Source organism: Eublepharis macularius, chromosome 1 (assembly GCF_028583425.1).
Source record: "Eublepharis macularius isolate TG4126 chromosome 1, MPM_Emac_v1.0, whole genome shotgun sequence".
In the NCBI taxonomy this organism is placed as follows: domain Eukaryota; kingdom Metazoa; phylum Chordata; class Lepidosauria; order Squamata; family Eublepharidae; genus Eublepharis; species Eublepharis macularius.
This window is the reverse complement of record NC_072790.1, coordinates 73991263-74017276: the sequence shown is the minus strand read 5'-3', so window position 1 is coordinate 74017276 and position 26014 is coordinate 73991263. Positions and strand designations below refer to the sequence as shown.

Genomic DNA, 26014 nt, shown 5'->3' with positions numbered 1-26014 from the left:
ATCCGTGGCTTTTTAGCATGTTTTTTCTTCATGGCGGTGACACGAAGAGGTGGACGGCTGTTTTTTTGGGTCCCATTTGAGGCAATGGACATGATTGAGTATTCTATGGTGGATTTTGGATGACACCACGTAAAAATCAAGAAGATCCGTGAAGATCCGTACTGTTGAAGCAAGTTTTTGCCCCATGGCAGTGCCACGAAGTGGTGGATGGCTGAATTTTTGGTCCCATTTGTGGCAATGCACATGATCTAGTATGGTATTGTATTTTTTGGGTGACCCCATGTAAAAATCAAGAGGATCCATGAGGATCTGTGGCTTTTTAGCATGTTTTTTCTTCATGGCGGTGCCATGAAGAGGTGGATGGCTGAATTTTGGGGTCTCATTTGTGACAATGGACCTGATCTAGTATTGTATGGTGGATTTTGCATGGGCCCATTTAAAAATCAAGAGGATTCCTGAGGATCCATGCTTTTGAGCCATGTTTTTGCCCCCTGGCGGTGCCACGAAGGGGTGGACAGCTTAATCTTTGGGTCCCATTTTGGCAACGGACATGATCAAGTATTCTGTGGTGGATTTTGGATGACCCCACATAAAAATCAAGATGATCCGAGAGGATCCGTGCTTTTGAACCATGTTTTTTTCCCCGGGGCGGTGCTACGAAGTAGTGGACGGCTGGTTTTTCTGGTCCCGTTTGTGTCATTGGACATGATCTAGTATTGTATGGTGTATTTAGGGTGACCCCATGTAACAATCAAGAGGATCCTTGAGGATCCATGCTTTTGAGCCATGTTTTTGCCCCGTGGTGGTGCCATGAAGAGGTGGATGGCTGAATTTTTGGGTCTCATTGGTGTGAATGGACCTGATCTAGTATAGTATTGTGGATTTTGCATGGCCTCATGTAAAAATTAAGAGGATCCATGAGGATCCATGATTTTGAGCCATGTCCTTGCCCCCTGGCGGTGCCACGAAGGGGTGGACAGCTTCATCTTTAGGTCTGATTTTTGACAACAGACATGATTGAGTATTGTATGGTGGATTTTGGATGACCCCACATAAAAATCAAGAGGATCCGTGAGGATCCGTGCTTTTGAACCATGTTCTTGCCCCGTGGCAGTGCCACGCATCGGTGGACTGCTGTTTTTTTGGGTCCCCTTTGTGTTAATGGACATGATTGAGTATTGTATGGTGAACTTTGGGTGACCCCATGTAAAAATCAAGAGGATCCTTGAGGATCCGTGGTTTTTTAGCATGTTTTTTCTTCCTGGCGGTGCCACGAAGAGGTGGATGGCTGAATTTTGGGGTCTCATTTGTGGCAATGGACCTGATCGAGTATTGTGTGGTGGATTTTGCATGGGCCCATTTAAAAATCAAGAGGATCCCTGAGGATCCGTGCTTTTGAACCATGTTTTTGCCCCGTGGCGGTGCCACGAAGGGGTGGTCAGCTTAATCTTTGGGTCCCATGTTTGGCAACGGACATGATCAAGTATTCCATGGTGGGTTTGGGATGACCCCAAGTAAAAATCAAGACGATCCGAGAGGATCCGTGCTTTTGAACCATGTTTTTTCCCCGGGGCGGTGCTACGAAGTAGTGGACGGCTGGTTTTTCTGGTCCCATTTGTGTCATTGGACATGATCTAGTATTGTATGGTGTATTTAGGGTGACCCCATGTAACAATCAAGAGGATCCTTGAGGATCCATGCTTTTGAGCCATGTTTTTGCCCCGTGGTGGTGCCATGAAGAGGTGGATGGCTGAATTTTTGGGTCTCATTGGTGCGAATGGACCTGATCTAGTATAGTATTGTGGATTTTGCATGGCCTCATGTAAAAATTAAGAGGATCCATGAGGATCCATGATTTTGAGCCATGTCCTTGCCCCCTGGCGGTGCCACGAAGGGGTGGACAGCTTCATCTTTAGGTCTGATTTTTGACAACAGACATGATTGAGTATTGTATGGTGGATTTTGGATGACCCCACATAAAAATCAAGAGGATCCGTGAGGATCCGTGCTTTTGAACCATGTTCTTGCCCCGTGGCGGTGCCACGCATCGGTGGACTGCTGTTTTTTGGGTCCCCTTTGTGTTAATGGACATGATTGAGTATTGTATGGTGAACTTTGGGTGACCCCATGTAAAAATCAAGAGGATCCTTGAGGATCCGTGGCTTTTTAGCATGTTTTTTCTTCATGGCGGTGCCACGAAGAGGTGGATGGCTGAATTTTGGGGTCTCATTTGTGGCAATGGACCTGATCGAGTATTGTGTGGTGGATTTTGCATGGGCCCATTTAAAAATCAAGAGGATCCCTGAGGATCCGTGCTTTTGAACCATGTTTTTGCCCCGTGGCGGTGCCACGAAGGGGTGGTCAGCTTAATCTTTGGGTCCCATGTTTGGCAACGGACATGATCAAGTATTCCATGGTGGGTTTGGGATGACCCCAAGTAAAAATCAAGACGATCCGAGAGGATCCGTGCTTTTGAACCATGTTTTGTCCCCCTGGCGGTGCCACGCAGCAGTGGACGGCTGTTTTTTTAGGTCCTTTTTGTGGAAATGGACATGATTGAGTATTGTATGGTGGATTTTGGGTGACCCCCTGTAAAAATCAAGAGGATCCATGAGGATCCGTGGCTTTTAGCATGTTTTTACTTCGTGGCGGTGCCACGAAGAGGTGGATGGCTGAATTGTTGGGTCTCATTTGTGCCAATGGACCTGATCTAGTATGGTATGGTGGATTTTGCATGGCCCCATTTAAAAATCAAGAGGATCCCTGAGGATCCGTGCTTTTGAACCATGTTTTTGCCCCGTGGCAGTGCCACGCAGCCGTGGACAGCTGATTTTTTGCATCCCTTTTGTGGCAGTGGACACGATTTAGTATTGTATGGTGAATTTTTGGTGACCCCATGTAAAAATCAAGAGGATCCATGAGGATCCGTGGCTTTTTAGCATGTTTTTTCTTCATGGCGGTGCCACGAAGAGGGTGGATGGCTGCATTTTTGGGTCTCATTTGTGGTAATGGACCTGATCTAGTATTGTATGGTGGATTTTGCATGGCTCCATTTAAAAATCAAGAGAATCTGTGAGGATCCGTGCTTTTGAACCATATTTTTGCCCTGTGGTGGTGCCATGAAAAGGTGGATGGCTGAATTTTTAGGTCTCATTTGTGCCAATGGACCTGATCTAGTATCGTATGGTGGATTTTGCGTGGCTCCATGTAAAAATCAAGAGGATCCTTGAGGATTCATGGTTTTTAGCATGTTTTTTCTTCATGGCGGTGCCACGAAGAGGTGGATGGCTGAATTTTGGGGTCTCATTTGTGGCAGTGGACCTGATCTAGTATTGTATGGTGGATTTTGCATGGCCCCATTTAAATATCAAGAGAATCCGTGAGGATCTGTTCTTTTGAACCACGTTTTTTCCCCGTGGCGGTGCCACGTAGTGGTGGACGGCTGGTTTTTTTGAGCCATTTTGTGTCATTGGACATCTAGTATTGTCTGGTGTATTTAGGGTGGCCCCATGTAAAAATCAAGAGTATCCTTGAGGATCCGTGCTTTTTAGCATGTTTTTGCTTTGTGGCAGTGCCACGAAGAGGTGCATGGCTGAATTTTTGGGTCTCATTGGTGTGAATGGACCAGATCTGGTATTGTATGGTGGATTTTGCATGGCCCCATTTAATAATCGTGAGGATCCGAGCTTTTGAACCATGTTTTTGCCCCCTGGCGGTGCCACGAAGGGGTGGACAGCTTAATCTTTGGGTCCCATTTGTGACAATTGACATGATTGTGTATTCTATGGTGGATTTTGGATGACCCCATTTAAAAATCAAGACTATCCAAGAGGATCCGTGCTTTTGAACCATGGTTTTGCCCTGTGGCGGTGCCACGAAGCGATGGCTGGCTGGTTTTTTTGGTCCCATTTGTGCCAATGGACCTGATCTAGTATTGTATGATGGATTTTGCATGGCCCCATGTAAAAATCGAGGATCCATGAGGATCCGTGCTTTTGAACCATGTTTTTGCCCTGTGGCGGCGCCACGAAGGTGTGGACAGCTTTATCTTTGGGTCCCATTTTTGGCAATGGACATGATCGAGTACTGTATGGTGTATTTTGGGTGGCCCCATGTAAAAATCAAGAGGATCCATGAGGATCCGTGCTTTTTAAGCTTGTTTTTGTTCCGTGTCAGCACCACGAATTCGTGAATGCGTGATTATTTTGTTGCTCTCTGTAGCCTGGGACATGATCTAAAACATGACAGCCTTTTTGTTTTGTTTCAATGTAAAAATCATATGAATTCATGAGGATCCGTGTCTCAGATTCACGTTTTTTCACCGTGGCAGGGCCAAATATTTTTGGATCTGTGTTTTTTATATTTCAATCTGTGGACCTGGCTGTGATATGTGATTTGATGTTTCATTTGTGTTTTTCCTATTTAAAAAACCATAGGATCCGCGAGGATCCTGGTTTTACTTTTTTCCATTACTATTGACCGAAGCCCACGTAAATCCAGGATCGTATAGTGTTTCTTCACTGATAAGGTGTTCATGATTTATACAATATACACAGTTTATAAAACATTACTGTTGAAAAATTTAGTCGTTTTTTTTTTAAAAATGTTACTTGAAGTACGGTTCTCAACCTCCAGGTGAGGCTTTGAGATCTCCAGAAATTACAGCTGATCTCCTCCTGACTAGAGATCAATTCCTCTGAAGAAAATGGCTGCTTTGGAGGGTGGACTCTACGGTATTATACCCCGCTGAGGTCCCTCTTTTTTCCAAACTGCACTTTCCCCAGGCTTCACCTTCAGACTCTCCAGGAATTTTCCGAAGGAGTCACCGCCATGGCGGGGGTGACAGCCGAGGAGAAACTGGAGTGTTACCATCATCTAGCACTCTGGTAACCTGCCACAACGGCTTTGTAATATGCACATTATTCAGTATTTTTCCAAGCGGTGTGTAATCAAAAAAGTATGGCATTAAGCACGCGCATGTGCGCGCGCTCGTATGTTTGTGTATGCATGCATGTAAGCGCAAGAGCGCTTGTTAACTGGTTTTAAAAAGCGCTTTTTGTATGCCCATAGAAATTCCAGCGCTCGAACTCGTGAGGAGGGCTCCACCTCTAACCCGCTCCTTCAACAACCAATTGGCCGGAATAAGTGCGGCCAGTATCAAAGATGGCGGAGAAAGCATGAAACCAGCTAGTCAAGATCCCGATAGCGACTCATTTCCGCCCGGCTGTTGGTCACATGTTGCTTTTCTGCTGACTCTGGAGCTAAGACAAGGAGAGACCGATGGGATCCTGAGGGGTCGTGGTTGATGTGGGCGCAGCAGCCTGGCTTCAGTCTTTATCTTGAAGGGTGACATGCGGGCCTCGGAACCTGAAGAAGATGAAGAGGAGGAGGGAGAGAAGGAGAAAGACTGCACGGCGCTCCTACTGGGAGAAGCTCAATCCAGCAAAGCGGGTGAGAGAGCAGCTTGTGGAGTGTTCCCCTATTCCGACCTTATCGTGCCCCCCTTCATTTAGTTGCCTTACGTTGAGGAATTGACGGAGGGAGGGAGAAAGAGGCCTATCCCCATTTTACTATTTCGAGGCTCTTGAGGATCCTGCGGTACGATCAGATTTTTATAATGTAGGGTAAACCGCTGAGCTAAACTGGATATCTTAACTGTCTGGCCCTGAATATGTTTACTCCTGACTCCCATACAGATTTCAGTAGGACATTCCCAAGCAAATGCAACCTGGCAGCACGGTTCATACGCACATTTAGTCAGAAGCAAGCCCCACTGAGTCCAGTGGGACTAATTTTCAAATAAGTATGTGTAGGATATATCCATGGTTTCCTTTCACGCCTGTATGCAACAAAATAAACACCTGTAACTATTGCATGTGACTTATTTATATAAGCATGTTGTCTGTGTAAGAATTTTATTTGAATTGTTTATGTTGTCAGAGTGTTCCAGAGATGCTTGAAGCCCAGACTTGAAATAAGAGACTGTTTACTTCCATGGGTATTCTGTAATACAGCTATAGTGTAAGTCAGTGAGCCCAAGGAACTTGATAGTACAATTCTGGGCAGGTCTACTCAGAAATACGTACTACTCAGGTCTACTCAGAAATAAGTGTTCAGTGGAGTTTATTCCCAGGTAAGTATGCAAAGAATTGCAGTTTTTCACTTGGTTTTTTCCTCAGACAGCCACCCCTTTTGTCTCATGTTAAGTATTTTTTAAAACCGAGCAGTTTGCAGGTGTGTGAGAGAGACAAAGAGTAAAATTCCAGTGGGCTAACTCAAGCAGCAGTTTGGACTCCAGTCCAAATGTTGACACCAAGAGGTGACTAGTTGTAGCTTTTCAAGGTCAGTTCTCCACTACCAAGCAATAGTGAAAGATTTGAATATTTGCAGAGATCTGGGTTTATTATAAGTTTGAAAGCTGAAGTTCTGCAACCTCAAAATGCCATACTGTGCAATTAATTCATTGTGAGTACAAGGGAGAATATTACAAACTATGCAAATATTTAATAGGTATTGTGTACGAATGACATTTAATAGATGCAAGGGGTTCAGCATTAGCAGATATATTTCCTGAACTAGATTAAATTCTGTATACCAATTGCAAATTAGTGCAGTAGTGGAGATTTTTTAAAAAAGGTTTCATGAGAACTGCAAATCATTAAAAGATCTTTCATCTGGACATTAGATATCCATACCTTAATTCCATAAATTATACAGTTTGAGTAAGATAGGGATTATTTCTGACCCAAGGAGAAAGTAAATATTTAATCTTATATTTAATCAAACGGAAGTAAAGAACTGAATAGGCAGATCCAAGAAAGGAGACTGTACACTGAGGCTGTTTTGACAGCTGCTGCAAGGCATTGTGGCCAACTCTACGTGTAGAGCTGGGATAGGCAGTCAGCATTACGTGAGCTGAACAGGGGCATGTCTGACCATTTTGCTCAGTGAGCAGGGCTGGTTCTCCACCAAACGAGCAGTAATTTGGACCCCAGCCCAAATGTTTACACCAAGATGTCCTAAGATGGTAGTAGTGCCACTGAAGTGTGGCTTGCTCCCTATGTGTGCACAACTCCCCCCTCCCCCCCTTGTATCTTCACAGAGGGACATGGCATTTCGCTTTCCATCTAGCCAAAAGGTTGCCTCCTCCTGACCTAGAGCCAGTGTTGTGTCATTAATAGAATTCTGGATTTGCCTGGATTCATACACTTGCTCAGCCAAGAAGATCACTGGGTGACCTTTGGTGCTGTTATTTTCCAGTTTATCTGTCTCAAAAGGTGGAGTTGGAATTTGCTTGAAAAGGATGTGCCATGGAGCTCATCCTCTTTCCAGCAGTAGCTTCTTGTAAGAAGACAGAGCAGGGGGTTCAACACATTGCCTTTTCCCTGCTGACTCAAGACTGTGATCATAACTTGTCCAAGGCAGCTCGGTCACTTCATTAATAAGCCAAAATTTGTCCTGGATCCAAGATCCCCTAACCCAAGGTCAGAGGCAGCATTTGCCTTGTTACCAGATGCCGGAGAGGATCGCTTGGAACACCTCATTTCTGATCTTCTAGAGGCATTGTATCTGCCCTGTGTAACAGAATGAGGAACTCTGGGCTGATCAAAACAGGCTGCTTTTGTGTGTCGTCTGCTCTACTGACTTTGTCAACCTAGTAGAAAATATTAATAGCTGAATTTGTAGCTATATTGTTTCTTCTTCCCTAATTTCATGTACTTGCATGGAATTTTGTTCAGTTGTGTATATCTCCATAAACTTATTTTTAAAAGGAGACTCTTTTTCAAAATAACAGATAAGCAAACATTTTTATCAGCTGCATAGTGGAAGGGGGGGAGTAATAAAGTGAGGTTAAGTTTGTATCATAATTGTATCGTAGAGTTCTTTATTTGGTGGGGAAAGGTGCCTGTACTCATGTATAAGGTTGTGCCGTTTTCCGCCAACTCTCCTGCTGTGAACGTGGGATAGCCCTCAAAAAAGGTGCTGCTACTCAGTACTGGTGAGTACTGACACAAAAAAGGTATCATAAATCTGGTTGTCTGTACTCTGTCGTCACTTTATATCCTTGGTTACAACAGCAACTCATCCAGCCTTATTTAAAGCATAAATACAACTTGCAGCTAGCAGCAAGGTTTTCATTGCTTCCTGCAATAATCAGAGCATGGTCTGAAGGCATGTGACCTTAGAGAAGCTAAGCAGGTTTGGGTCTGGTCAGTGTTTGATGGGAGACTAGATACCAGAACGACAAACTCTTTTGCTTGAACATTGTGCCACGTCTGGTTTGTCTTACCTCATCTGAAAGACTAAATACACGGAGGAACTTCCTTAAACAGAATGTTGCTGGAACTTTGTGTACCTTGACTTTCTTTTCAGTTTCTAGGAATTTATTGTTGAACTAACACAACTGTAACTAATAGATTATAAAACATGTGTTCAGAAACACAGCAGGTTTTAAAAAGAGAAGGCCATGGTGGTGTGGAAGGTAAGGAGTGAATTTTTGTGTTTTGAAGACCTAAAAGTGAATGAGCTAGTGTCTAAAATAATGTTTTACATCTAAATAAAGACTATCTGTCTACAAGGACTTTTTATATTTCATAATTGCTGTGGCAATGTCCTTGTTTGTTTATGGAGCATAAATATGCAGAATTTGACAACTGAGCAAGTTACAGAGCTCATGTAGTTCTAGCATATAGAAATTGTACAAGATCTCTCTGGTGAGCACTTTAAATGATCTTCCTTGTGCAATACAGGATATCTCTTGGAGATACGGAGTAGAGCTCGTTGCTTCTGATAATTAGCCAAATCCTGTCCCCCAAATAACAAGCCATATTTGCCATAATATTGTGCCATATTATGGTACAATATTAACCTGTTATGCCATATTTATAATGCTTGATCTCAAAAAGATATTTCCCATTGTTATTTATTTCTGTAGAAAATAAACCTTGGTGTCCTTGATAGAGAGCCACTAGCTCTTTTTTAAGAAATTGTGTACTATTTGTTTATGTTTATATTCCAATTTAATTTTAACAAGGCCATTCTTAAAGAAAAAAGATATCAAAAATATACCCGTTTAAAAGTAAGCAAATTTTAAATATCTATTTTTAATCTTTTAATTAAAATTATCTGCCATTTAGTACATGCACTTGCGCATGTGCACACACATACTTTTTAACTTTTTATTTTTAAATTATAACTTATATAATACAACCCCCCTAAAAACATTAACAGTTTAAATCTTGAGTAGTTTGTAATCAGGAACAACACAATAATTTCCATTTAGTCGAGAAAAACATAGCAAGTATTATATTAAAACATATGTTTTTTAATATATGATAAGAGTTTATAAAATAAAAGGGTCAAGTGGGTAAGATTTATCTGGGTTTAAGCCCATGTTGGCCATATATTCCAAAACTGGGAACCAGGTTTCTAAAAAGCTAGATTGATAAGAATCTGAATCTAGATAGGTTGATCTTAACCCTCACATATACTTTTTTCTGTTGTTTTAGTTGGCAACTAACTCCATCATTCTTATTTCCTTATAAAGTACATTTACCCCAGTTTATCAACAAATGTGACAATTTTTTTCCCCTAGCACTTGACTCTAAACCTCAAGGTCATTTGACACTTCCCTAGCCAAGCTGATTCGTCATAACATTTGTCATTAAAAAGCCCTGTGTTCTTATGAGCAATATATACATTTAACAAAGTGTTGATATCTTTATATATTTTATCATAATTGAGTTGAAAGGAAGAGGGAATAAAAAGAAATAAGTTTTTAAAAATCTCTTCTACTTGTTTATTCAATAATTATGAGATGGGTATATGAGTAAGTCTTACCCGTTTCTGTTTAAAAGGTTCTGTCTACATATAAATGATTTAGACTGACTGCTTCCACTATATGGGAGTTGTTTGCCATACGCAAAGTATAATTGGTAACAGCTTGTTAGAAAATAAAATAGATAACTCTTACATATTTTAATCTAATTTAATCTCTTAATTTTATCCTCCTCCTTGTAGGAAATAGCCAAAATTTCCAGTCACGTTGATCCATGGGGAAAAAATCTGAAAACAGTAGTGTAATGCTACTTTTTTCTTAGGACTACTAAAAATATCATGAAATATCATCAAATAAACATTTGAACTTACTGAATTCTTCACCCATGGTGGTGAGGGGAACACTTTTCAGGTCATATTGAAAGAGACCCAAGTATGCTGTTCATAATCTCAAAATGAAGATTGGGTTATGTTACAGACTTAAGTAGATTTCATGTTTGTTGGGTGCAAATTAAAAAGGTGCCATAGAGGCTCCTGGGATGAAGACACAAAAATGGAATCTCTAATGCACATAAAGAGCATTGAAACACTTAAGAGTGCCGTCCTGTGCAGATTTAACTCCAGTCTAAGCTCATTGAAATCAGTGATCTTAGACTGGACTTCCTCTGCATAGGATTACGCTGTAAGGTCTGAACAGCTCATACAAAAGTACTTAGTAGTAGTATTCACTGTATAGATCCAAAGGGCATTAAAATTAGTACATAAAAGGAACTTAATCAAACTACAACAAAATAACATTAAAATGTTAGAAGCACATAAAAACACATTAAAAACACAAAATCACCTTCTCTGGGTATTTCAGCCTTTAGGTACTTAATAACTGTTTAACTGTAATCACATAAATAACTTGTTTTGATGTCGAAGCAAAAAACGTTTTTAAACGTTATCTTCCTTTCTTACATATGCTTTATTTTCAAGCGGCTGGGTTGGATTCTGTGATCCTTCAGCAAAAGGTGCTGACAGTTGCAGATTTTCTCCTCATCCTGCTCCCACATCCTTCCACTGATAAATTTATTCCCAGGGTCACATGAGTTAGGAGTCTGGGGAGGGAGAAAGGGATGAAATTGGCCTTTCTACCTCTTTTATCCCAGCAGCTCCACTGACAGAGGAGGGAGAAGGAAATGATTTCACCCCCTTCTCCCTCCTCACTGCAGTCCACCAACTCGCAGGGCTATTGCTCCACATGGGCCCTGCAACCTTAGGAATAAACTTTCCTTGAGGCAGGAAGGGCTGCTGTGTGAAGGGGAAAGATCCACAGTCTTTGCTTTAGTGGATCCAATCCCCTTGTATGATGAATAAGCAGGAGTCTTGTGGCACCTTAAAGACTTAACTAAATTTTATTTCACCTCAAGTTTTCTTGACTGATGCTGAGCAAACCAATATGGGGTTTGTTTTCTCATCTGTTTCCTTCATGTTCCCATGTTTAAAGTACAGCCTGCATATTTCTATTCTTTGCTCTAATGGCTGTGGAAAGTGGTTCGTCATTGTTCTCAGCTAAGACTCATTTATACATAAGCAGTTTTAGCAGGAAATGCATGCTCAGTTTATTTCTATAGACCCCTTAATTTAAGTTATTCATAATAACTGTGGCAACTACGTCAAGGTAGAGTTTACAGATGGAGAGAAACCAAATTTCTTAAAAATGTACTTTTATTAGCAAGAACCAGAGTAGTATAATGGTTAGAGTGTTGGACTAAGATATGGGGGAGCCAGGTTCAGATACTGCTCTGCCATGGAAGCTTGGTGGGTGAACTTGGGCCAGTCACACCCCCTCACAGGGTTGTTGTAAGGATAAAACGGAGAACCAGAGAATGTTGTAAGCACCATTGGGTTCCGCTTGGGAAGAAAAATGGGGTATAAATTAAGTAAATAAATAAATTGGACATAATCTTATGCACACTTACATAGGAGTGATTCTCAAAGTCAGTTGAGTTTTTGAGTAAACAAACTTCTAATAGGCTGATAGAGGGGCATTTAACTTGGTGGTACAGCTGGTGTTTTGCATTTATAAGGTTCAGTCCCTGACAACTCCACAAAGAATTTAAGGTAGCATCATTAGGAAAGAGCTTTGCTTGGTGAATTTCAACTAGTCAGAATAAACAGTGCATCCAGAATATTACTTATATTCATAGTGCATAGATTATTAGGATGGGAATTCTGTCAGTTGTATTAATTCTTGTCTCCCAAAGCTTGGAATTTTATTTTTTTCTGTAACTTTAACCTGGCCACTTCTTTTATAATACAAGAGTATATCATGCTACTTTTGTCAACAATAGGAATATTAGCTTGGATTGCTATCTGCAGAATTTGTTTTTGAAAAGCAGATCTTCTAAAGACTATAATCTTTCAAATAATCAGGCCCAGACTTCTTTTGAAGTGGAGTTGGAATATAGTTTGAAGAATGAAATACAAATTCTTTCCTGCTGTGTTTGTTGCTACAGATGATGCACAAACCAGTCCCTGGTCATAGCATATGCACGCTAATGGTTCACTCTGAGGACACCAGTCTTAATGCAGCTCCAGGCTGAGTCACTTATATTGGGTAGTCCTAAGCCCCTCCCTCTCAAAAGGTGAGGTGGTTGTCATGAGAGTACTCTGGGAGCCATCCTCTTATTAAATGGTCAGGTATACGCTGTTTCCAAGAATATGTGAGTCACTTGCAGATGATAAACTGCTCACATCTCTTTCCCAGATCAACAGGACTTGACTTCTCTAGTGCATATTCTTGTAATTTCTCAGGTGGACTACCTGTAATACATTCTGTAGGGAGGAGAATTACCCTTGAAAGTGGAAGTGGTTCAGAATGTGACAGCCAGGTTAATTTCTACAGTTAGCAATAAAGAACATACTATACCAGTTCTGTGACCTTTATTGGCTTCCATTACACTGTTCAGGTCAAATTCAAGGTGCTGGTGATTAGCTTTGAAGTCTTCTGTGGCAGTGGCCAGTATTTGAAGGAGCATTGTCTTGCATGTATTCACTCCCACAATTCAGTAAGGTCTGCAGGTTGTTCCATCACATGGCAGGCTCGTTTTGAGTAGATGCTCTTTTGTCCTGTCTAGAGGGCCTTGGAATATCCACCATTTGCTATGTATACATACATACTGCCACTTTATCCCTTGTTATTATTTACCAGTTAATGATTACTTATTGTAGATTCTTAATGGTTTTTCATCTGCTTGGATTGTTTTGTTCTATCATTTTGTTGTTCTTTCATGCTTTGTGTCAGTCTGAAAAGTAAGTCCAAAATCTTCTCTTGAATAAATTACTCATAAATATAGTTTTGAATAATAAATCTGTACTTTATAAATGTGAAGGTCTATACTTTTAGAGAGCCAGTGTTATGTAGTGTCACATTGGGATCTGGACGACCCAAATTTGATTCCCCGCTCTGCCATGGAATCTGGCTAGATGACCTTGAGTCAGTTACACACTCTCAGCCTAACCTCACAGGGTTGTTGTGGGGATAAAACAGGAGAGGAGAATTATGTAAGTCACCTTGTGTCCCCATTGGGAAGAAAAGTGGGTACAAATAAAAATTTAAAAATACGATGGCTAAAACTATAGGGTAGAGAGGCACCTAGGTGAAATTTAGTCCTAAGACAGGGCTCTCCAACCTTTTCTTTAATGACACTTAAGTACTGAAAAGTATCATAAGTTACTACTCACCTCCCCCCAAGCATGTTATCAAGTTTTAGTCTAGCCTAGATACAGAACATAGACTAGGAAGAAGAGCAGAAGTGAAAATTTCAGCTAAAAAGCACAGGGGGGAAATCCAATTAAAGTTTTTCCTTTTTTAAGCCTAGATCAGATCTTCACAATCTTTTCCTTGGACTTTAGGGGATGCATGAGCTACTGTGCAACAGCCAGCAAGATCGGCAAATAAGAACTTGCTGGTGGTCCCCGGCCCCAGAGGGGCCCGGCTGGCCTTGACCAGGGCCAGGGCTTTCTCAGTCCTGACGCCAACCTGGTGGAACTCTCTGTCAGAGGACACCAGGGTCCACCAAGACATTATTTCCTTTTGGTGGGTCTATAAGACGGAGTTGTTCCACCAGGCATATGGCTGAGGCCAATCTTTGATTTTCTGGTTGTTGTAGGAGCCTCCTTACCAGTCTCCCACCAGGGGGGCAACAAAGTCATCTGCCCCCTATAAGCACAGTCATCAGAATATTATCAAACTATGGCCCCCACCCCACTCCCTTTGGTTTGTTTTATGCTATGATTGAGGAAATTGGAGGGGGTCACCATCTGATATGCTGTATGTATTTCTGTTTTCTGGATTTTAAATCTATATATATAAATATAAATTTTAAATGCTTATTGAGCATTTTATTGTACCCCACCCTGAGCCCATTTGTGGGGAGGGAGGGCTAAAAATCGAACTAATAAATAAATAAGCTACCTGTTGGAGACCACTGCTCTAAAGGTTTTCTGTAGGTCACAAAATACCAGTTAACTACATTATCGCTATTACTGTATTTATTCAAAAGATAGACTATTCTGAATGTAGGTTGACCTCCCCCCCCCCCCCAAATCATATACATTTTTATATTATTGGATATAACTGTAGTCTGTATGCAGATTTCACATGACTATCTCTATTTGTTGTGAGGCAAATCTGGGGATAAACCCTAGTCTTGCATTTGAGTAAATACTGTATGCACCTTAACCCTCTCCCCCAACTAGACAGCCAAGGAGAAAGCTCTTTGACTGCTCCAGCAGTGCAACCCACCCACCCACGCCACACACAAAAAGCTTTGGTAGAGCTTCCAAACCTTATTATGCAGCTCAGCTACTCACTTTCATCTCATGCACAAGCTAAGAATCAGGGAATTGGTAGTTAGCTGCTGAGGTGATTTAAACAGATTTCAAAAGTCTCAAGTGCCTGGTCCTCAGCGAGGAGGTAAAAGAACTCATTGGCACCCACAGAGACCTAAAATAGACCCCCCACCTTGACAATGTCTAGGAGGAGGGGTGTGTGACAGACAGGGCCAGTTTCAGCTCTGCTTCTCCTGGGGAACAGCCAATGAGAGAGAACAATGCTGGGACTTGGGACAGTTGAAATCCATTAGGGCAGTTAAGAGGAGAGAGGAGGCAGTCTGGAAAGAAGGATTATCTGAGTTTTTGAATAGAGCTGACTTCTAAGAACATATAGTTTGTGTTTATTGACTGCTGGAATGAACTGGGATTGAAAGTTCAAATATCAGAAGCAATGTATCTCTGTGTTTGAGTTATCTAAATATTGTTGAAGTTGTAAATAAAGTTTAACGTCTTTTTTTGGATTAAATCATGGTGACTAGATGTCTAGAGTCTCAGGAAAAGCACAACACAAACACACAGTTGCCAACCATTCTGACCACAATATATCTAATCAAAATGGTGGCAGCATATAAGGGAGAGAAAAACGAGTTGTGCTTGCCTGTAACTGTTGTTCATCTAGGTCTTCATGCAAGCACGTATTTGTGGTACTGCGCTTCCCGTGACCATTCCAGTGGGAAAAACCGCTTTGGGGCAGTTTGGATGAGGTCACCGCCGCCCCCACCCTGCCCCACCCAATAGTTTAAAAACTGAGAAATTCCTGTTCTGAACAGCTGGCCTGTGCAAGCACAGTACCCAAATTGTGGAACTGCACTGAAGACCATAGATGAATACTGAGTTCCCTAACTCCAGTAGTTCTGGGCATTCAGCTGAATGAAGGATGGTGAATTGAGGAAACAGGCTGCCTGTCTGGTAAAGTCCCTGGGGAGAGGTGAGAGGGGACCCTGGGTGGATTTGGGTCAGGGCTCTCAATTGGCGTATTAGATTGCCCTGAACTGGATATTTATTTGTTTGTTTATTGGTTTATTTATATATATTTATATTGGTTTATTTATTGCTATTAATACTCTCTTACATTCCCTTTCTTTTTCTTTTTAGCACCAATATGCTGCTCAGCTCGCTACAGTTTAGCAGTATGGGCCTTCTTTGGGTTCTTCCTCTTATACGCTCTCCGTGTAAATTTAAGTGTTGCCCTCGTGGACATGGTGGAATCGAATGCAACTCTGACCAAAAATACAACTTCCAAAACTTGTGTGGCCCATTCTTCCACTCCAGTTGTTCTTCGTAACACTACGGTAACTTTACCAGACCTATTTTCCAAAATGTGGAATATTTTAAAGAGCTTTGTGTAGCCTCTTCGAAAGTCATTGTAACTAAATTGCAAACATTTAAAGTTATCCACAGATGGTACCTAACACCCAAAAAGCTAGCGCTAATATCAGCTAGATCATCCCCAAAATGCTGGAAAAATTGCAGTGAGGAGGGAACCTTTGCCCACTGTTGGTGGAAATGCAAATTAATTAGACGATTCTGGGAGGAGATATTAGTGAAAATTAAAGACATCACTAATTACAAACTTCCTTTCGAACCGAAAATGATCTTTTTAGACCTATGGGAAAATTTACACATCCCTAAACCCAGAAAGGAACTTATTGCCTCTTTATAGCAGCTAAGAGTACAATAGCGACAGTATGGAAATCAGAAAGACTACCAACACTTGAGACTTGGTTTTCTAAAGTTTGGAATCACTTTATTTTAGAAAAAATAAGCAATGATTTACAAAATGCAGAACACTACACAGAAAATACCGGTTTTATTGAAAAGTGGCTCCCATTCCTGGAATACATAGAAAAGAATAATCTGCAGCCTAACTCAAAAATTTATAAGTTATAACAAACAATGGATACCTTTCTTTCTATTAAGCTAGTAGTCTAATTATGTAACCACACGGATATACCTATGGCAATTAATAAGAATATAAGATTAACTATGTATTGTACATTGGATTTCTAACCAGATATGACATGATGTTTATTGCTTGTAAGTTACTTGTTGCAACAAAAGTTTAATAAAAAACTTATTTAAAAAAAAGAGAGAGCTTTGTGTAGCCTAAGAGGAGTTGAGAGAACTCCAGGATAGGCTTTTTTTTAAAGAAACTATTTTCTGAGGGCTAAACCCCACTGAGAGTTCCATATTTGGGAAGAGGGGTGTTGTGTCCTCCCAACACACACCATAAGTATTCCCATACATTATAGCTTAGTGAGATTAAACTTCATCATTTTCACATCACTGTATCCACCTACTGTTGTAATAATAGATGCAGCAGGTTCTCTGAATTCCCAGCTTTCATTTTTTTAAATAAAAGTATATTTCTAGCCCCTTCCCTTGCAGAGATACAAGGGGAAAGGCATATCTCTGCAGTGGAGCAGGCAAGAGAGGTTTTTTTTAAATAAAAGCTAGGAATTCACAGAATCTACTGCATGTGTTATTACAACAGTAGGTGGATGCAGAGGTAAAGGTGCAAGCACCGAGCCATTACTGACCCATGGGGGGACGTTGCATCATGACGTTTTCTTGGCAGACTTTTTACGGGGTGGTTTGCCATTGCCTTCCTCAGTCACCTACACTTTACCCCCAGGAAACTGGGTACTCATAACGATGTGAAAATGATGATTTAAAAAAAGAAAAAGAAAAAACAAAACTAGGAGGAGGGGAAGGAAAGTGAGAGAGTGGTTGGACAATTACAAATATCTAATCATTGAAAAGTGGGTTGGAGGTGTGTGGGACTGGGAAGGACAAACAAAATTGAAAGAAATACGCACAAGGAAAAAGTCAATTCAAAATTGGATTCCAAAAAAAGATTGGGATGAAAGTGATCGCAAATAACTAGAAAAAAAGCAGAAGCGAAAACTAAAGGCAAAAAATATGTGCAGTAATCAGGATAAATTTTATTTCATTAAATGTCAAAGCATTGTGGGGTCAGAACTGACGGGGGAAAAAACATGCAGAAAACCCCTATGTCTGGTTTGGTCCTGACGGTCTGCTTTCTTTCGTCTGCAAGAAAGGGAGGACCTGTTGCTTGCTGCTTCCTTTACAAAGTAGGTTTGGGAAAGTGGGTAGGAAGAAAAGATGTGAATTAGACAGGAACCTTTGCTTTCTCTGGTTCCCAAATTTCACTCGAGGCTTTGGTTGATGTGTATGTTTCCTGTTAAGCATTTATTGATGCAACTAACTATGTTTTTTAAAGGAACTAAAATCCCTTGTGAAGATATGGATTGGATCTTTAAATACAGCTATTACCACACAGATATTAGCATTCTTTCATATGACACTTACTTTCTAATGGCTGCTGAAATACTGCCTATCCCAGACTTGTTTGTTGAATGACATTTCTGTCAGGCTAACAGTCAGAACTCTTCAACTCTCAAATAGTTGTGTTGTTTCTTTTTGTTTTGTTAGCAAAACTTTACTCTGGATCCAACCCATTATATCTTGAACATTGAAGTTACAACCCTCTTATGAAAGGCTGCTTTGCTTTGTAAATAAAAACTGCAATATCACCTCAGATGTGTCATCTGCCAATCCATCTGGATGACTTTTTACTTGTATTTTTAGCTTACTTACTGCCTGATGTCTAAAGTTGGATCAGTACTGTAATTATGAACATAAAGTTGAAGAAAATGGAAATTTACTTTCCATCTCTATGTGGCTTTTCTCTTTTTTCTTCCTCAGGGAAAAAAGTATGACTGGAGTGCAGATACTCAAGGCTGGATCCTTGGTTCCTTCTTCTATGGCTACATCATTACTCAAATTCCTGGTGGATACCTTGCCTGCAGAGTTGGGGGGAAACTACTAATGGGATTTGGTGTCCTCTGTACTGCCGTTTTTACCTTGTTCACTCCTTTAGCAGCAGATTTAGGAGTAGGATACCTCATAGCTGTGAGAGCTTTGGAGGGCCTTGGTGAGGTAATATGTTCCTTCTTAAAGTTGACGTACAAAAAATTGTTTGTGCAAGTACTCTGGTTGACCAACTACACTCTCATAGTCTTATATGCTTGGAGCGTTGGATCTGCCAAATCAGTTCCTTGCAGGAGTCTACATCTAGTCTCTTGGTGTGCTTTAGTGAATAGAGAAATGGAATTACACTTTGGCAGATCTGTACAGAGTCTGATGGGGGGGAGTAACATTTAAAATAAAATTATCTGTAAAATGTGAACTGTGAGATTTGAAAGTCAGGTGTGTAGTCACGCCCCCTCAAAGATCCTAGAGAAGCCCAGGCTACGTACATTTGTTGAGGGCCCTAGCCATGATAAAAAATTAAAAATGATGGCACATAATACATATAAAAACAAGTTTTAAAACTCATCAAATGTCACCATGACCACGTTCCCCCAAAGTAAACAGTGTAAAGCACTTCATTAGTTAGCAGTGTTATATTTAGGGCCATGTGAGGAGCTGATAAGAGTTGTGCCAGTCTTGTGTGTAGGTGGAACTATTGAAATGATCTCTTGGGATAAGCTGAGGAAATAGATCATTTTAGCAGTTAATAACATTACAGAAAGATGAAAAATGCTCACTGCTTTGCTACAGTTGTGTGCGCTTAAAAATATAAGAAGTCCTCTGCCCAGATAATTCAAACACAACATAATAGAACTATATCCTGCACATTTACAAATTGGCCAAACTTCTCTTTTTTACGTTTACTGTTTTACATGAAGTAACCTATCTTCTGAGTCGCAATACTTCAGTTAACATTGGTCATACACTACAAGACTGTTTTGTAGTCATAAAGGATAGATACCTTTTGTTTAATACAAGTATGATTCTTGGGAAGTTGAATTCTGCACCCAGTTCCATATTTGTGTGTGTTTCCCCCACTCCTTCAGTTATACAATATCCTGTAACTCCCAGAGATTAATAGGATGTGTGGGTTAATGCCATCAACAAGGATAGGTATCTTATTCAGAAAGTGTGTTTCTAGTTTCTTGTTCGAGCATTTGTTTGTTTTAACTACTCTATTTGATGTAGAATGATCTCTCTCCATCCACACTGCCCTAGACTAACTAGCACGTAGGAGTATAACAATCAAATTGTTGGGGGGGGGATCAGTTGAGGCAAAATTTTGTTACTGTTGCTTAGCAAAGACTAAAAAAGTTCTGTGTAATTATATCGACAAAGCATGTTCAACTAAAGAATTGAGGCTGGCAAGAAATTAATGAGCTATGCATTCTTGTTCAGAAAAATAGCTTCTTCTGAATGCAACCAGGACTCTTTTAGACTGTTCTGAAGAGGGAGAAGTTTCACTGTAGTAAAATGTTTGTTCTGAAAATGAATGTTTATTTTCTATAAACAAAAACTTGTTTTCCAGGGTGTTACCTTTCCTGCTATGCATGTCATGTGGTCCTCTTGGGCTCCTCCACTGGAACGCAGTAAACTTCTTAGCATTTCATACGCAGGTGAGACATAGTAAAATGCCCAAGATGAACCAGCACAGATTTTGCTAACTCTTCCTTAAGCAAGAAGAAGGAATTGGGGATAAGCACCAGGGAGGTTACATTCCCTTTCCCCTACCATTGTTGCTATAATGGATAACCCCATAAGTCACTGTTTAGTTGCACTGCCATTAACCAGGGTTCCAATCAATAACCTGGCATATGTCACCAGGATCCTTGATATCATTCTGCTAGGATATGTTTTGGCTATATTAAAAAAAAGAAAACTTTAATTTCTAGGTGCACAGCTAGGAACTGTTGTTTCTCTTCCATTGTCTGGCTTAATCAGCTTTTATATGGACTGGATTTATGTATTCTACATATTTGGTAAGTGTTCTTATTATAATCCCACTGAGTGATGCTCAGTCTCTTTCTGTCATATGTTTATACATGGCATAGAGCAAGTGGATAGATGGAGCTTTTTCTTCCTTTCCCATAATATTAAAATTTGAGGGTGCTTAGTGAAATTGTTGGCAAATCAGTTCAGTTCAGACAAAAGGAAAAATTTCTTTCCTCAGTGAGTCATCCTGTTGGATAAACAAGGTGGCAGTGGTTGCAAGGGGGTTCATTTCACCAGCTTTGGCCTTCCTGAACAGGAAAAACCTTGTCACTGTGGTGCATGCCGTGGTAACATCAAGATTATATTAATGCCATGCATTTATGTGGGGCTGTCCTTGAAGTCTGTCTGGAAGCTGCATTTGGTACAGGATGTTGCAGCCAGAGTACTGACTGGAGTGGCTCATAGGAAGAAACAGTATCACTCCATATAATTTCCATCTATAATGGCTCCAAATTTTCTTCCAGCCCAAGTCAAGGTGCAGGTATTGACCTTTAAAGCCTTATACGGCTTGGGACTAGTATTCCTTAAGAACTGCCTTCCCCATATGAACCTACCAGTCCACTCATCCTCTTTGGAGGCCTTGCCTTGGGTGCACCCGTCTTCTGAGGCTAGATGGTTGGCAACCCAAGAAAGGGCCTTCTCAGTCTTGGCCAAAGCTTTGGAACTCCCTTCCCAGGAATATTTGCCTGTCTACCTCTGTCATTGTCTTTTGGCAGCAGGTGAAGACTTTTTTGTTTCGTTTTACCTACCTCCCAGTAAACTCTTATTAGCCCTCCACCCTGCTTTCACGGGTATCTGTGTGTGTTGTTGTTTTAATGTTTTAATATGTGTTGTTCACCACCTTGGGGACCCTATTTGGGTGGAAAGGCAGGAAATAAATGTTTTAAAGCAATAAACACTGTGGAATTCACTGCCAGCAGAAGTAGTGATGGCCACAAGGATAGATAGCTTTAAAACAAGGTAGATAGATTTGTGGAGGAGAGGTCCATCAATAATTATTGCCATGGTGAGTAAAGGGAGTCTCCATCTATAGAGGCAGCAAACCTCTGAATAACAGTGTTAAAACACAACACCAGGCAAGGGCCTTGGCCTCTCTGCCCTGCTTTTTCGGCCTTCCAGAGCAACTGGTTGGCTGCTGCATGAAACAGTATGCTGGACTAGGTGGACCGCTGGTTTGGTCCAACAGGCTCTTCTAATGTTATGTTCTTATGACTCGAGTTGTTGAAAATAAACTATAAAAATCATTGTGCCCGCTGATCGCCTAGAGCTGTTGTTTGTGTGAATATGAACATAAGTTGTCAAGAAATATAATCTACAAACATCCCAGTAAGAGAATTCCATAGTCTATGAAGAAGCCCCTTCCTCTCCTCTGAACAACCAGACCTCTTCCTTAATAGGGTGTGACTTGTACACAAATCTCTGATTAATTTTGTTTTGAATTTACATCCATTGACTTTTTTCTATATCTTCTTCAGCATGACAGAAGCCAACAAATGTAAAGGTTTGCATGCAAGGTTAATATGTGCTGGTACAACATGTTTTGAGTGTGATTCTGAAATAATACTTTGCACATGTGGGTTCATGATGAAGTGATTCTGAGAAAACACATCGAAACAATGGGTTGGAATGAATTCTCTATTGAACCTTTAGTTGTTGAATGGTGGTGTAGAACTCACCTCATGTAGTCTGGATTTTTGTTTTTTGCCACATGTAAACTTTAAGTACTTTGTAGCTCACCCATCAGTTTAACAAGAAGCATTCTGTTTTCTTCACTGCAAGGTTCCCTAGGCGTGTTGTGGTTCCTCTTCTGGATTTGGATGGTTAGTGATACACCAGAAACCCACAAGAGAATTTCCCTTGCAGAAAAGGAATACATCCTTTCTGCTCTTTCAGACCAGGTGTGTGGTTTTGATAAAGCTTTTCTTTATTGCTGTTAAAATACTAGGTAATGTATATTCTCTAATGTTACTACTGTAATGTTAAAAGAGGAGAGAACCTGGGGGGGGGGTGCAGTTTTTAATATCAGTAACTTTTTATCAAATAAAAAATAACACTGCTTTTCCTCTGGAAGTAGGATCGAATTACTATACCCAAACATTTCCCTTATTGAAGTTGGTGCATAGGTAATTGACTAACCATGGTTAAGGATGTGGAAAATGCACATAAAAAGTTAGGATTGTGATCCTTTCAACCATGATCAAGGGGCAGCTGCAATTAGTTCTCTGCTGGTCCCAGTAGTTCAGAATGACAAAAAAAGTTGCTTAGTTTATGTTAATGAGATTTAAAAGTTTTTAGAGTATTTGTGTTGATTTCATCCATCCTCTTTTTAGCTTTCTACTCAGAAATCTGTACCTTGGACCGCCATGTTGACATCTCTTCCACTTTGGGCTATTGTTGTAGCACACTTTTCTTACAACTGGACTTTCTACACTCTCCTTACCTTGCTGCCTACTTATATGAAAGAGATTCTGAAATTTGATGTGCAGGAGGTAAGAAGTTCTACATCCCCCAATTGATAAATGCTTTGATTTCATCCTGAAATAATCCAGAATGATTATTTCATCCTTGGATGAAGACCGGTATTTATGTCCTCAAAAACGATATCTGAGAAGAAAACTGTATCTGTAATTTAGCTAATACGAAGAGACTAGATCTAGGAGAATGGTCATGGTCTCCTCAGGTTTCGTTGAACTACTCAAAGATCCAGATCCAAGGGCACATTTCTGTTTCCACAGAAAACTATAATCTCCCAGAGTTCTTCACAAGAACAAATGGAGTAGAGGGCACAGTTGCGCTTGGGAGTTCATGCCAATAAATACCCTCTGATTCCAACTAATTTGAACTTCCTCTATCTTCTTTTCCCCCCATCACTGTTTCTTCTTCAAATCCTTTGCTGTTTCAGACAGAGAATAAGATCATTATGCAACTTACTGTGTCCCTCTGTTAATGCCCAGAAGCAAGATTCAACTGGTAGGACGATACCTTGTCCACGAGCAAATTTCAACTTGTTCAGACTTGGGATGGAGTAATGTCTACAAAGACAGCTGAATTTTTATACTGGCTCTGCTCCTATGCCTTTTAATACCAACTGTAACACACACAGAAAGTGAGAAGATCAAAAGTTTCCCCAAAACTATCTCTGTATCAGGAAGGCCAGGCAAAAAGACTAGTCTTATGTACTAATTCTGTCCTCACAATTCTGTTGTTTTGGACCCTTTTGATACATAACAGTGCAATCTTATGCATAGTCACTCCAATCTGTCCATTGACTTTGACTTACACTGGAATAATTCTGCATAGGATCTCACTATACATCTTCGAATATTTAACAGACCTCAAAATTTATTTGTTTAGCAACTGTAGATTATGGCTGACGGGATATGTTGCCAGATAGTGACTGGCCCAGTTTTAGTTGCATAGCTGAGTAAGGATATAAGTCTCTCTGTTCCAAGTCTGAAAAACCTGTCCCCTTCATTGCTTTGATGCTCAGTACACAGCCTTGTAAGTGATGTATGTATGTAGCCCATGAAGAGAGGTAGAAAGTTTATAAAAGCAAGAATATCAAATAGTATTCTTGTAAATCAGCATAGAATTATAATGAAAGTCTAAATTGCTTTTTGTTTCTTTTTCTTCCCTGGGAAAACCATTTTACTGAGAGTGCTCAAACTTTTTTTTCTTGTTACTTATAAAATACTACATCCAATTAAGTCAGCATTATGGCTTTTAGAAATGCAGTTCATTTTTAATGAGTAATGGTGCCATCATTCTTTTCTGTTGCATTTTAAGGTTAATGGCTAAAACCATTAAAGAACATCTGTTAAAAAATAAAGACAGTTGAAACATCTTTGGAAGGCAATCTGCCTAACTTGCCTACTTGGCTTATTAATTCTTTTCAAATGGAAAATATGGAAACTTAATGAGGAGTCTTGTTAAAGTTAATTAGAAGGGCGAGGAATTGTACTTTAGCTCCAAAAGTTGCCATGCAAGTTAATTATTTCAGAGAAATTGTTCTTTGTTCAAGTTATTATACATTTAGAGGCCAAGAATGAAAATCTTTATCAAAATTATGTTCAGGAAAACAGCACTTTTTTCCCTGGGAAAGATGATCAACTCATGAGTAGGCAACCCCCAGCAAACAGTGGGGCCAGTTCTCTGTCCTGGAGACTATAATGAGCCCCTGAAATGCTGGCAGCACCGCTTATTCTGGGCTTCCTCACTCATGTGTCTGGCTCAGTACAGCCCTCCCTTCTTCCTCACCCACAATGCTTTTGTTTTCTGGCACAGCCACATTTTCACAGACATTGAGGGAGGGTTGCCTGTTCTTGAACCAGCTGCTTTTCCTCCCTGCCCCTTGTTTCTCCTCTGCACACAATGATTGAAGAACTATTCAGGTATAATCACTCTAGCTCAGTGTGTAAAGAGACAAGCTGGACTCCTCATTCATGCGTTGAATTTCTAAGATGGAAAGCTTCATTTTAAACAGGAGGCTGGTTCCTGCAGTGGGATCCACTACTGTGGAGTAAATATTCTCTTTCGGGGTGTGTATAAATGGATATGGATGTTGCAGCTGCAGCTCTGTTCTAATGTGTGTGGAGCCTTCCTGTGGTACAAGGAGCTCTATGCCAGCAGAAAAAGCATGTCTGTTGGCACAGAGCTCCTTGCATCAGTAGAAGACTCCGCCTTTAGCAGAACAGAGTCATAGGATCCAACCCATAACAAGAAACACCAGGTTTACTACTTCATAACAGCTGTCAGTGGATTTGTTCATGAGTAATCAACTTCCTTGAGTGCAATATTCAGAACAGAGATGGTGGTTAACTTCCTGCATGTAGTGTTCATTGCATGTTATCTTTATTCCACATCATGTCCCCTCTTGGCCCTCAGCTCAGTTAGTCTACACTGTAACAAGCAGAGTGGCTCTCAGCCCATATAGATGAGCATGTAATGATTCTAAAGGGGTGTGTACAAAAACAAAGCTGGACAGTAAGGACAAGTATGGAGCTTACTCCTTCCATAGGAAGCATCGAGATCTAAAGGTAGTTCCTGTCTCACTTTAACAGTCCTGTATCTCTTTGGAACTATTGCAAATACATCTGCCTGTTTTTCTGCTCTTCTGCCTTGTCTTTGAAATTGAACAACTCCGGTTAAACACGTGCTGTACAACGTAGGTATGAGGCACTGAACTATTGTAGTCTGTGCAGATCTAATGTCTTTGACTCCTTGTGAGGCTCAGCACTGGCAGCCAGTCTTTCCCTCAGCCATCAAGTCCTCTCACCTGTGCCTGGATCAGGCTGAAAACAGCATCCTGGAAAGGCCTGTGCCAGGCCTCGTGGTGAGCCCCTGACTCCTGAAGAGCAAGTGGCGTGGCATATCCTGGGGCAGGCCCAGGCTTGGGTGAATCTCCACAGGCTGGCAAGTGCCAGGGAGTGGTCAAGAGTCAGACTGTGGCTTTTGGGACAAGGAAGAAAGGAAAAAGCTGTGGGGTGGGTGGGGTACAGAGCAGAGGTTAGCTCCAGCATAAAGGGAG

General features: G+C 40.8%; 1 protein-coding gene across 2 annotated transcripts in view; it reads left to right on the top strand.

Moving 5' to 3' along the window:
- The first annotated feature begins 5172 nt into the window (after positions 1 to 5172).
- SLC17A5 (solute carrier family 17 member 5) overlaps positions 5173 to 26014 on the top strand; it is a 30482-nt gene continuing 9640 nt past the window's right edge. Inside the window, exons 1-7 of one of the 2 annotated variants that reach the window (XM_054980432.1) lie at positions 5173 to 5451; positions 15754 to 15950; positions 18388 to 18621; positions 20024 to 20111; positions 20388 to 20474; positions 22267 to 22385; positions 22818 to 22976. In XM_054980432.1, the coding sequence (XP_054836407.1) occupies positions 5352 to 5451; positions 15754 to 15950; positions 18388 to 18621; positions 20024 to 20111; positions 20388 to 20474; positions 22267 to 22385; positions 22818 to 22976 (984 nt within the window). In that variant the 5' untranslated portion in view covers positions 5173 to 5351. Of the gene's footprint in view, positions 5452 to 15753; positions 15951 to 17647; positions 17754 to 18387; positions 18622 to 20023; positions 20112 to 20387; positions 20475 to 22266; positions 22386 to 22817; positions 22977 to 26014 lie in introns of those variants that run through there. The other variant, XM_054980438.1, reaches the window with a different exon arrangement.